Source organism: Oncorhynchus gorbuscha, linkage group LG24, assembly GCF_021184085.1.
Source record: "Oncorhynchus gorbuscha isolate QuinsamMale2020 ecotype Even-year linkage group LG24, OgorEven_v1.0, whole genome shotgun sequence".
Classification (NCBI taxonomy): domain Eukaryota; kingdom Metazoa; phylum Chordata; class Actinopteri; order Salmoniformes; family Salmonidae; genus Oncorhynchus; species Oncorhynchus gorbuscha.
This window is the reverse complement of record NC_060196.1, coordinates 47728297-47741008: the sequence shown is the minus strand read 5'-3', so window position 1 is coordinate 47741008 and position 12712 is coordinate 47728297. Positions and strand designations below refer to the sequence as shown.

General features: G+C 43.1%; 2 protein-coding genes across 2 annotated transcripts in view; both read left to right on the top strand.

Moving 5' to 3' along the window:
• Nucleotides 1–266: 266 nt before the first annotated feature.
• Nucleotides 267–7407, top strand: LOC124012965 (cytochrome c iso-1/iso-2-like). Its single transcript, XM_046327065.1, has 2 exons — nucleotides 267–435; nucleotides 7224–7407. The coding sequence occupies exons 1-2, from the start codon at nucleotides 267–269 to the stop codon at nucleotides 7367–7369; spliced, it is 315 nt and encodes a 104-aa protein (XP_046183021.1). The 3' UTR covers nucleotides 7370–7407.
• A 3279-nt stretch (nucleotides 7408–10686) lies between these two features.
• LOC124012936 (collagen alpha-2(IX) chain-like) overlaps nucleotides 10687–12712 on the top strand; it is a 41038-nt gene continuing 39012 nt past the window's right edge. Inside the window, exon 1 of the mRNA XM_046327012.1 lies at nucleotides 10687–11022. Coding sequence (XP_046182968.1) covers nucleotides 10951–11022 — 72 coding nt within the window. The 5' untranslated portion in view covers nucleotides 10687–10950. The remainder of the gene's footprint in view (nucleotides 11023–12712) is intronic.

Here is a 12712-nt window from a genome sequence, read left to right as displayed (position 1 = left end):
CTGGTTAATAATTGGGTTCTCCACTGTGCAAGGAGCGAAAATGTTCCACACACAAAATATAGTGACATCATTGGGAGAAATGGGACATGTCAGTACTAATCGAGGACACATATCCTGACATGCATACCACAGGTTATATATTGGTGTCACGAGGCTACATGTAACTACACTAAATGTAGCTTGTTTCCATAATTGCTACTCAACCTTTGTTTTATTTAGGCAGACAGCAGAGTTCTCTTTCTGTCTAAGACAGAGAGCAAGTTGCAATGGGGGACACAGAGAAAGGGAAGAAGACTTTTGTCCAGAAGTGTTCCCAGTGCCACACGGTGGATGAGGGGGGACGACACAAGGTGGGACCTAACCTCTGGGGCCTGTTTGGCCGGAAGACAGGACAGTCACCTGGATACTCCTACACACAGGCCAACACCAACAAGGGTAAGGGTCACTCGGTGTGTGTGTGTGTGTGTGTGTGTGTGTGTGTGTGTGTGTGTGTGTGTGTGTGTGTGTGTGTGTGTGTGTGTGTGTGTGTGTGTGTGTGTGTGTGTGTGTGTGGTGTGTGTGTGTGTGTGTGTGTGTGTGTGTGGTTGTGTGTGTGTGTGTGTGTGTGCGTGTGGTGTGTGTGTGTGCGTGTGTGGTGTGTGTGTGTGTGGTGTGTGTGTGTGTGTGTGTGTGTGTGTGTGTGTGTGTGTGGTGTGTGTGTGTGCGTGCGTGATTACATGTGTGTGTCAGTGTCAATTTTCATAATTAGCACATCTGTATGGATGACACTTTCTCTCTATCATAAGATTTTTGTATTTATTTTTTTAACCTTTATTTAACTAGGCAAGTCAGTTAAGAACAAATTCTTATTTTCAATGACGGCCTAGGAACAGTAGGTTAACTGCCTGTTCAGGGGCAGAACGACAGATTTGTACCTTGTCAGCTCAGGGATTCGAACTTGCAACCTTTCGGTTACTAGTCCAACGCAAGATAATCATAAGAGGAATGGTTTGACAATATCTCATGTAGTGGATACCAATGAAGTAATGTACAGTAGCAGTGTGTGATTGTCATTAGTGGAGCGCTGGTACATTTCCACTATGTCTTACAGTCTGACAGTCAGATACAGCTACATGTCTGGACAGGCAGGATAGACTGTCAGATGGGGCTACATGTCTGGACAGGCAGGATAGACTGTCAGATGCAGCTACATGTCTGGACAGGCAGGATAGACTGTCAGATGGGGCTACATGTCTGGACAGGCAGGATAGACTGTCAGATGCAGCTACATGTCTGGACAGGCAGGGTAGACTGTCAGATGGGGCTACATGTCTGGACAGGCAGGATAGACTGTCAGATGGGGCTACATGTCTGGACAGGCAGGATAGACTGTCAGATGGGGCTACATGTCTGGACAGGCAGGATAGACTGTCAGATGCAGCTACATGTCTGGACAGGCAGGATAGACTGTCAGATGGGGCTACATGTCTGGACAGGCAGGATAGACTGTCAGATGCAGCTACATGTCTGGACAGGCAGGATAGACTGTCAGATGGAGCTACATGTATGGACAGGCAGGATAGACTGTCGGATGGAGCTACATGTATGGACAGGCAGGATAGACTGTCAGATGGAGCTACATGTCTGGACAGGCAGGATAGACTGTCAGATGCGGCTACATGTCTGGACAGGCAGGATAGACCGTCAGATGGGGCTACATGTCTGGACAGGCAGGATAGACTGTCAGATACAGCTACATGTCTGGACAGGCAGGATAGACTGTCAGATGGAGCTACATGTATGGACAGGCAGGATAGACTGTGAAATACAGCTACATGTCTGGACAGGCAGGATAGACTGTCAGATGGAGCTACATGTATGGACAGGCAGGATAGACTGTCAGATGGAGCTACATGTATGGACAGGTAGGATAGACTGTCGGATGGAGCTACATGTCTGGACAGGCAGGATAGACTGTCAGATGGAGCTACATGTCTGGACAGGCAGGATAGACTGTCAGATGGAGCTACATGTATGGACAGGCAGGATAGACTGTCAGATGGAGCTACATGTATGGACAGGCAGGATAGACTGTCAGATGGAGCTACATGTATGGACAGGCAGGATAGACTGTCGGATGGAGCTACATGTATGGACAGGCAGGATAGACTGTCAGATGGAGCTACATGTATGGACAGGCAGTATAGACTGTCAGATGGAGCTACATGTATGGGCAGGCAGGATAGACTGTCAGATGGAGCTACATGTCTGGACAGGCATTATAGACTGTCAAATACAACTCTTTCTTGAACTGCATTGTTGGTTAAGGGCTTGTAAGTAAGCACTTCACGGTAAGGTATTCTACACCTGTTGTATTCGGTGCATGTGACAACTAAATTTTGATTTGATTTGATACCTGAACAGTAAAATATAACAGTAATCCTTAGTGTGGAGACCGAAACCTGAACAGTAAAATATAACAGTAATCCTTAGTGTGGAGACCGAAACCTGAACAGTAAAATATAACAGTAATCCTTAGTGTGGAGACCGAAACCTGAACAGTAAAATATAACAGTAATCCTTAGTGTGGAGACCGAAACCTGAACAGTAAAATATAACAGTAATCCTTAGTGTGGAGACTGAAACCTGAACAGTAAAATATAACAGTAATCCTTAGTGTGGAGACCGAAACCTGAACAGTAAAATATAACAGTAATCCTTAGTGTGGAGACCGAAACCTGAACAGTAAAATATAACAGTAATCCTTAGTGTGGAGACCGAAACCTGAACAGTAAAATATAACAGTAATCCTTAGTGTGGAGACCGAAACCTGAACAGCAAAATATAACAGTAATCCTTAGTGTGGAGACCGAAACCTGAACAGCAAAATATAACAGTAATCCTTAGTGTGGAGACTGAAACCTGAACAGTAAAATAGGGTAGAAAGCCTTACTGTGGAGACTGAAACCTGAACAGTAAAATACGGCAGAAAGCCTTACTGTGGAGACTGAAACCTGAACAGTAAAATAGGGTAGAAAGCCTTACTGTGGAGTCTGAAACCTGAACAGTAAAATAGGGTAGAAAGCCTTACTGTGGAGTCTGAAACCTGAACAGTAAAATAGGACAGTAAGCCTTACTGTGGAGACTGAAACCTGAACAGTAAAATAGGACAGTAAGCCTCACTGTGGGAACTGAAACCTGAACAGTAAAATAGGACAGAAAGCCTTACTGTGGAGACTGAAACCTGAACAGTAAAATAGGACAGTAAGCCTTACTGTGGGAACTGAAACCTGAACAGTAAAATAGGACAGAAAGCCTTACTGTGGAGTCTGAAACCTGAACAGTAAAATAGGGTAGAAAGCCTTACTGTGGAGACTGAAACCTGAACAGTAAAATAGGACAGTAAGCCTCACTGTGGGAACTGAAACCTGAACAGTAAAATAGGACAGAAAGCCTTACTGTGGAGACTGAAACCTGAACAGTAAAATAGGACAGTAAGCCTTACTGTGGGAACTGAAACCTGAACAGTAAAATAGGACAGAAAGCCTTACTGTGGAGTCTGAAACCTGAACAGTAAAATAGGGTAGAAAGCCTTACTGTGGAGACTGAAACCTGAACAGTAAAATACGGCAGAAAGCCTTACTGTGGAGACTGAAACCTGAACAGTAAAATAGGGTAGAAAGCCTTACTGTGGAGTCTGAAACCTGAACAGTAAAATAGGGTAGAAAGCCTTACTGTGGAGTCTGAAACCTGAACAGTAAAATAGGACAGTAAGCCTTACTGTGGAGACTGAAACCTGAACAGTAAAATAGGACAGTAAGCCTCACTGTGGGAACTGAAACCTGAACAGTAAAATAGGACAGAAAGCCTTACTGTGGAGACTGAAACCTGAACAGTAAAATAGGACAGTAAGCCTTACTGTGGGAACTGAAACCTGAACAGTAAAATAGGACAGAAAGCCTTACTGTGGGAACTGAAACCTGAACAGTAAAATAGGACAGAAAGCCTTACTGTGGGGACTGAAACCTGACCAGTAAAATAGGGCAGAAAGCCTTACTGTGGGGAATGAAACCTGAACAGTAAAATAGGACAGTAAGCCTCACTGTGGGGACTGAAACCTGAACAGTAAAATAGGGCAGAAAGCCTTACTGTGGGGAATGAAACCTGAACAGTAAAATAGGACAGTAAGCCTCACTGTGGGGACTGAAACCTGAACAGTAAAATAGGGCAGAAAGCCTTACTGTGGGGAATGAAACCTGAACAGTAAAATAGGACAGTAAGCCTTACTGTGGGGAATGAAACCTGACCAGTAAAATAGGGCAGAAAGCCTCACTGTGGGGACTGAAACCTGAACAGTAAAATAGGGCAGAAAGCCTTACTGTGGGGAATGAAACCTGAACAGTAAAATAGGACAGTAAGCCTCACTGTGGGGACTGAAACCTGACCAGTAAAATAGGGCAGAAAGCCTCACTGTGGGGACTGAAACCTGACCAGTAAAATAGGGCAGAAAGCCTCACTGTGGGGAATGAAACCTGAACAGTAAAATAGGACAGTAAGCCTCACTGTGGGGACTGAAACCTGAACAGTAAAATAGGGCAGAAAGCCTTACTGTGGGGAATGAAACCTGAACAGTAAAATAGGGCAGAAAGCCTTACTGTGGGGAATGAAACCTGAACAGTAAAATAGGACAGTAAGCCTCACTGTGGGGACTGAAACCTGACCAGTAAAATAGGGCAGAAAGCCTTACTGTGGGGAATGAAACCTGAACAGTAAAATAGGACAGTAAGCCTCACTGTGGGGACTGAAACCTGACCAGTAAAATAGGACAGTAAGCCTTACTGTGGGGAATGAAACCTGAACAGTAAAATAGGGCAGAAAGCCTTACTGTGGGGAATGAAACCTGAACAGTAAAATAGGACAGAAAGCCTCACTGTGGGGAATGAAACCTGACCAGTAAAATAGGACAGAAAGCCTTACTGTGGAGACTGAAACCTGAACAGTAAAATAGGACAGAAAGCCTTACTGTGGAGACTGAAACCTGAACAGTAAAATAGGACAGAAAGCCTTACTGTGGGGAATGAAACCTGACCAGTAAAATAGGACAGAAAGCCTTACTGTGGGAACTGAAACCTGAACAGTAAAATAGGACAGAAAGCCTTACTGTGGGGACTGAAACCTGACCAGTAAAATAGGACAGTAAGCCTTACTGTGGGGACTGAAACCTGACCAGTAAAATAGGACAGAAAGCCTTACTGTGGGAACTGAAACCTGAACAGTAAAATAGGACAGAAAGCCTTACTGTGGGGACTGAAACCTGACCAGTAAAATAGGACAGAAAGCCTTACTGTGGAGACTGAAACCTGAACAGTAAAATAGGACAGAAAGCCTTACTGTGGAGACTGAAACCTGAACAGTAAAATAGGACAGTAAGCCTTACTGTGGAGACTGAAACTTGATCAGTAAAATAGGGCAGAAAGCCTTACTGTGGGGACTGAAACCTGAACAGTAAAATAGGACAGAAAGCCTTACTGTGGTCAAGGCCACTCCGACCTTGCTCATCCTAATATTTATATATTAATTAATTCAATGATTTTACTTTGAGATGTGTGTATTGTTGTGAATTGTTAGATACTACTGATTTGATTTGATTTGACTGACACACTGGCTGTCCAGTTGTGGACAAAAGTTTTGAGAATGACACAAATATACATTTTCACAAAGTCTGCTGCCTCAGTGTATATTTTTGTCAGATTTTACGATAGAATACTGAAGTATAATTACAAGCATTTCATAAGTGTCAAAGGCTTTAATTGACAATTTCATAAAGTTGATGCATCATTGGCCCTTCTTTTTCAAGACCTCTGCAATCCACCCTGGCATGCTGTCAATTAACTTCTGGGCCACATCCTGACTGATGGCAGCCCATTCTTGCATAATCAATGCTTGGAGTTTGTCAGAATTTGTGGGTTTTTGTTTGTCCACCCGCCTCTTGAGGTTTGACCACAAGTTCTCAATGGGATTAAGGTCTGGGGAGTTTCCTGGCCATGGACCCAAAATATCAATGTTTTCTTCCCCCGAGCCACTTAGTTATTACTTTTGCCTTATGGCAAGGTGCTCCATCATGCTGGAAAAGGCATTGTTCATCACCAAACTGTTCCTGGGTGGTTGGGAGAAGTTGCTCTCGGAGGATGTGTTGAGTGTGAGTGAGCCCACTCCCTTGGCTGAGAAGCAACCCCACACATGAATGGTCTCAGGATGCTTTACTGTTGACATGACGCAGGACTGATGGTAGCGCTCACCTTGTCCTCTCCGGACAAGCTTTTTTCCAGATGCCTGAAACAATCGGAAAGGGGAAACATCAGAGAAAATGACTTTACCCCAGTCCTCAGCAGTCCAATCCCTGTACCCTTTCCAGAATATCAGTCTGTCCCTGATGTTTTTCCTGGAGAGACGTGGCTTCTTTTCTGCCCTTCTTGACACCAGGCCATCCTCTAAAAGTCTACACCTCACTGTGTGTGTAGATGCACTCACACCTGCCTGCTGCCATTCCTGAGCAAGCTCTGTACTGGTGGTGCCCCGATCCGGCAGCAGAATCAACTATAGGAGAAGGTCCTGGCGCTTGCTGGACTTTATTGGGCACCCTGAAGTCTTCTTCACAACAATTGAACCGCTCTCCTTGAAGTTCTTGATGATCCGATAAATGGTTGATTTGGTGCAATCTTACTGGCAGCAATATCTTTGCCTGTGAAGCCCTTTTTGTGCAAAGCAATGATGACGGCACATGTGTCCTTGCAGGTAACCATGGATGAAGGAGGAAGAACAATGATTCCAAGCACCACCCTCCTTTTGAAGCTTCCAGTCTGTAATTTGAACTCAATCAGCATGACAGAATGATCTCCAGCCTTGTCCTCGTCAACACTCACACCTATGTCAGCTGGTCCATTGGTGGCAGGGCTGAAATGTAGTGGAAATGTTTTTTGGGGGATTCAGTTCATTTTCATGGCAAAGAGGGACATTGCAATTAATAGCAATTACTCTGCTCACTCTTCATAACATTCTGGAGTATATGCTAATTGCCATCATACAAACTGAGGCAGCAGACTTTGTGAAAACTCTTATTTGTGTCATTCTCAAAACTTTTGGCCATGACTGTACATATAAGTACACATCTTCATTACAAACCATGTTTCTCACTGTCTCTCATTCTCTCTCTCTCTCTCTCTCTCTCTGTTCCTCTGTTGTAGGTATAGTCTGGGAGGAGAAGACACTAATGGTCTATCTAGAGAACCCTAAGAAGTACATCCCAGGTACCAAGATGATATTTTCTGGTATCAAGAAGAAGAAAGAGAGAGAGGACCTGATAGCCTATTTAAAGGATGCCACTTCGTAGACAGACACACAACATGCACACACACCATATCATACTGTACACACACGCACACACACACACACACACACACACACACACACACACACACACACACACACACACACACACACACACACACACACACACACACACACACACACACACACACACACACACACACACACACACACACACACACACACACACACACACACACACACACACACACACACACACACACACACACACACACACACATTTCCTTCCTATATATGCACACCTCTTTAACACACACCTGTCATTCTCTGCTATCTTACTCCCACTCCTGGTACACATGTTCTTCTGACACACCCAAGGACACACCTCAATACACACACACACACACACTACTGTACACTACCACACACACTACAACACATTCTACCATACACACTACCACACACACACACTACTGTACACTACCACACACACTACAACACACGCTACCATACACACTACCACACACACACTACCATGCACTACCACACACACTACCACACACTACCATACACACTACCACACACACTACCACACACACTACCACACACACTACCACACACTGCCATACACACTACCACACACGACCACACACACGCGCTACCATACACACTACCATACACACTATCACACACAACCATACACACCACCACACAATACACAGGAGGTTGGTGGCACCTTTATTGGGGAGGACGGGCTTGTTGTAATGGCTGGAGTGGAATAGTTGGAATGGTGTCAAATACATGGTTTCCATGTGCCATTCCAATGTGTGTTCAAGACATTATTATGAGCCTTCCTCACCTCAGCAGCCTCCTGTGATACACTACCTTACACTACCATATACTAACATGAACAAACATACAGCATTCATCTTGGAGGAGGCTGAACATACTGAGAGGATTCTCCACTCGTATTCATTTGTCTTCCTGTTAAAGTTTTATACTTGTTCTAGTGTTAAGGCATGTGCATCGTCACTTTGTTCTTGTTGATGTCTCTTTTAGAAAAGGTTGTGGTCTAAGAAAGTGGTTGTGTTTCTAATTACGGTTGAGGAATTTTCCAGAAAACTCTGAACAGATGAATTATGAAAATAGAGCCGTTTAAATGCAAAAGGCTGAATCTTTCTCAGTCACGTAGGGTTGATCCTAACTTGAGATAGATGTATAATATGAGCTTGTGCATCATACATAAATTGGTGTGTGAAATCTCAGCAAAACTTTTGAGTACAGGGATCTCAAGTTAGAATTCAATCAAAAGTTATGCACGCTCAAGTTTTCTGTTTTTTTGTCATATTCCGTTTGTTTCACAATAAAAAATATTTTGCATACTCAAAGTGGTAGGCATGTTGTGTAAATCAAATGATACAAGCCCCCATTTTATTTCCAGGTTGTATGGCAACAAAATCTGAAAAATGCCAAGGTGGTGATTACTTTCGCCAGCCATTCTATCAAGCGATGTCTTTGCTGAGCATCACGCTTCTTAATGTCATTGTTTTATTTCTTTCTATTTAAAATTTGTCCTGAGCTGTACATTTGTGATATTATCATATTATGCTTTCTGCTTTGCTCTGAAATGTTTACTACTCGCTCAAATGGGTTTCATCCATAATGGCCGTCAATTTTTACCTTGTTTAAAAAAATCTATTCTTGTTAACGTCAGATTATGCAATGCCTTTTTTAAATTCTAAGTTTTCTTGCAAGGAAAGAAAATATGCTTGTTTAAAATACGATTATTGTGTACCATGGTTATAGACATCAACAGGATAGGCCTAATAGGCACTACTGTCCATTGGGAATGCATTGGCAACTTCAATGCCAACTCTGGAATATTAACCGCAAGAACTAGAAATGACCAGCAGAGAGCAGCATTTCATCACAAGAGAGAGCAGACAAGACCTAGATGCAAAAACATGAACCATACCGCCTCCTAGAGGTCAACTGTAAGAAGTGATAGCATATCTGCAACGAACTAAGAAGACATTCATGTGATTATCAGTCTCATTTTTTAATCAGGAACTATTACAGTTGGAGTCATCTTTACAATGCCTTTGTCAAGCATTCCCTTTCTCAGTGTAAAGAACGCAACATGTTTGAGTTACTTTAGTGCAGTGGTGGAAAAAGTACCCAATTGTCATACTTGAGTAAAAGTAAAGATACATTAATAGAAAAGTCATCCAGTAAAATACTAGGAGTAAATGTCATCCAGTAAAATACTACTTGAGTAAAAGTCTACAAGTATTCAATATACTTAATTATTAAAAGTAGATGTAATTGAGATAAACTTTTGCTGTTGTCCAAATACTTATTTTCCACCATAATATAAATTCATTAAAACTCCTACAATGTTATTTTTTGGATTTTTTTTCTCATTTTTTCTGTCATAGTTGAAGTGTACCTATGATGAAAATTACAGGCCTCTCTCATCTTTTTAAGTGGGAGAACTTGCACAATTGGCGGCTGAATAAATACTTTTTTGCCCCACTGTATATCTGATTTGTATGGACCAACATCACATGCACACCAGGACTCAATGTGCACAAGGAGCAGCTCGAGCAACGACAGCATCAACACCTCATCCAAAAACATTTTGATAAATATAAAATGTTATGTTGTGATGAAAATTATCTGCCTCAGCGACAATTTTTTGAATAATTCAATGGATGTTTTGTGCACAAAGGTGATGAAATAAGTGTCTTATTAGGAATTATCAAATCTGACATCTCTATGTGGCCGTCTACGGGAAGTGTACCGGGCTGGGCATCAGTACCGAAGCGAAACTGTAGAAGCAGTAGAAACTGTACTTCTAAACCGAAACCCTTGGAAAAAACCCTTGGAAAAAACCCTTGGAAAAAACCCTTGACGAACACCAAAACCAACAACAACGTCAGACAATGTCATCATAATATATTCAGCAACTGTTCCGAACTGTTTTGGATGGGATGCATGCAGACGCCTTTACACCTATCCAATCTTGTCAGACCCACACAACTAACTAGGGGATAGGGGGCGAGTGACTGTAGGTTTGGGGCATGCCGCTCAAGTTTCAATCACTTCAATCACTTATCCCCTTCCTCAGGGCGGAGCTAGATAGCATTTGTGTCCAATCAGCATGTGGGAATCTGGCTGTGTGTGTGCATATTCATGAGCAGTAGCATTGTTTGTCCAATGAGATTGTGGGAACCTGTCTATGGGGATACATTATTCATGAGGCAGCGGTGTGTACAAGTGTTTCTCAGTGTGTGTGTGTGTGTCTTGGTGTGTGTGTGTGTTTGTGTCTCCATGTATGTGTGTGTGTGTGTGAGGGGCTTTCAGGAGCTCCTGTGTTCACTGGGGCAGGCTGTAGGGCTGCGTTACACCTCTCTCTCATTCCATCTCTCCCTCCATCCAACCATTCCTCTACACCACTTTAACTGGGTGGAATCTTCGGGCTGTGCACATAGCCCCCATCCCCCTTTGGATTCCCTAACGTTTCTGTCCCGGCTTGAAGGAGAAAACAGGGGAGAGCGGGAGAAAGCAAGAGAAGAGAGGATTTAGTGCTAAGGAGAGAGAGAGGGAGAGGAGAGAGGGATCATGACTGGACTCTCGGCTGTGTTGAAGAGCTGGGTCGCCCTGCAGACTCTGTGCCTGGCTCTGGCCCAAGTGGTGAGTGGAGTGGACAGGGGAGGTTAGGGGTGTACCCAGGCTGAGTTGCTTCTGGCTGGGGTATGGTGGGATAGAAGTTCCCTTGGAGAGAGGGACTAGTGGTGAAGGTAGATGGGGACTACTGTGCTTGGTTTTGTTGTCACACTGGCTAGTTGTGGTTGGAAAAATACATTTTGGAATTGGGTTGTTTCAGAAAAGTGAATGACCTCAATCGTGTTTCAGGGCTTGATTGTATCATCATATTCATAACATTGTTGTAATGATGACTCTAGAGCTGCATGAAGATCAGTTGTGTAGTGTGTGTATTTGTGTGTGTTGTGTGATGTGGCATTGTACATACATATATAGTGTATCTTCCTGCCATGGACTATGTGCCTTGATTCTGTGGATGACGTTTCTACCTGAATACAGATGAAGAATTGGAATGTCTCCTTTATTCCTGAAGAGCAGTTGGAGGGGAGACAAAACCATTTCAAATGTTTGTCAAAAAGGAGATTCAGGACAGAGTCATCAAGGGAGAGCGGCACTTACACTGGAATTCAGCTGGACACACACACACACACACACACACACACACACACACACACACACACACACACACACACACACACACACACACACACACACACACACACACACACACACACACACACACACACACACACACACACACACACACACACACACACACACACACACACACACACACACACACACACACACACACACACACACACACACACAGACACACAGAGAATGACCGACCTGAAGATGCCCTCCACTAAATCACACCTACGTGCTATCCAACAGAAAGTTACCAGTGGATCTGTCTGAACAAACAGGACCATTGTATTGAATTCCCATCCTTATAACTAAATGATTGGCAGAATTCTGGAATACATCTCCACACAGTATGTAGATTCTGTGTTGTGACTGCATAAGACCGATTCAAGGAACTGCATTTCCAAAGGAAGGGGATGGGATGGGGGGAGTGCTTTGGTAAACATCTTTCCTCCCCCTACCTACTACCTTAGATACTTGGTGACAAATATTTTTGTTTTACACCCATTTTGGAAGCAATATACTTATTACAGGATGTGCAATTTTTTACATTTCAATATGAAAAAAACCCTCATTCATCAGTCATATTTCTTTTCATGAGCTCTGGATAATTTGATTACATTTCTTACATTGTTCCAAATACAGTCTTAGAAAAAAGGGTTCCAAACGGGTTCTTCGGCTGTCCCCATGGGAGAACCATTTTTGGCTCCAGCTAGAACCCTTTTAAGTTCCAAATAGAAAGCTTTTGGGTTTCTTGTAGAACCTCTGTGGAAAGGGTTCTACTTCGAAACGAAAAGGTGTTCTACCTGGAACCAAATAGGGTTTACAAAGGGTTCTCCTATGAGGACAGCTGAACAACCCTTTTAGGTTGGAAGAGAGTAGGCTACCAGTGGTATTGGATTTGTATTGGCCTTACATGCTTTATAAAATGTGATGGGTATGGGGGATGTTTCTAGGTGATTCATTCACTTCAAGTTTATGATGCATTTGTCTTGTTTCTAGGATTGTATTCACATGAAATATAACATTTAATTGTAGCTATTAATTCTCATTTGATCATGTGTGATTGTCTCATGTGACGTTGCTGTGACTCATTTATCAATTAGGACTATCCAAACATTGGTTCAAA

Bases quoted from the DNA above. Each gene is read 5' to 3' on its own strand.
- LOC124012965 (XM_046327065.1), top strand. From the start codon at position 267: ATGGGGGACACAGAGAAAGGGAAGAAGACTTTTGTCCAGAAGTGTTCC. The intron at 436-7,223 runs GTAAGGGTCACT...CCTCTGTTGTAG, and splicing joins ACAGGCCAACACCAACAAGG to GTATAGTCTGGGAGGAGAAG.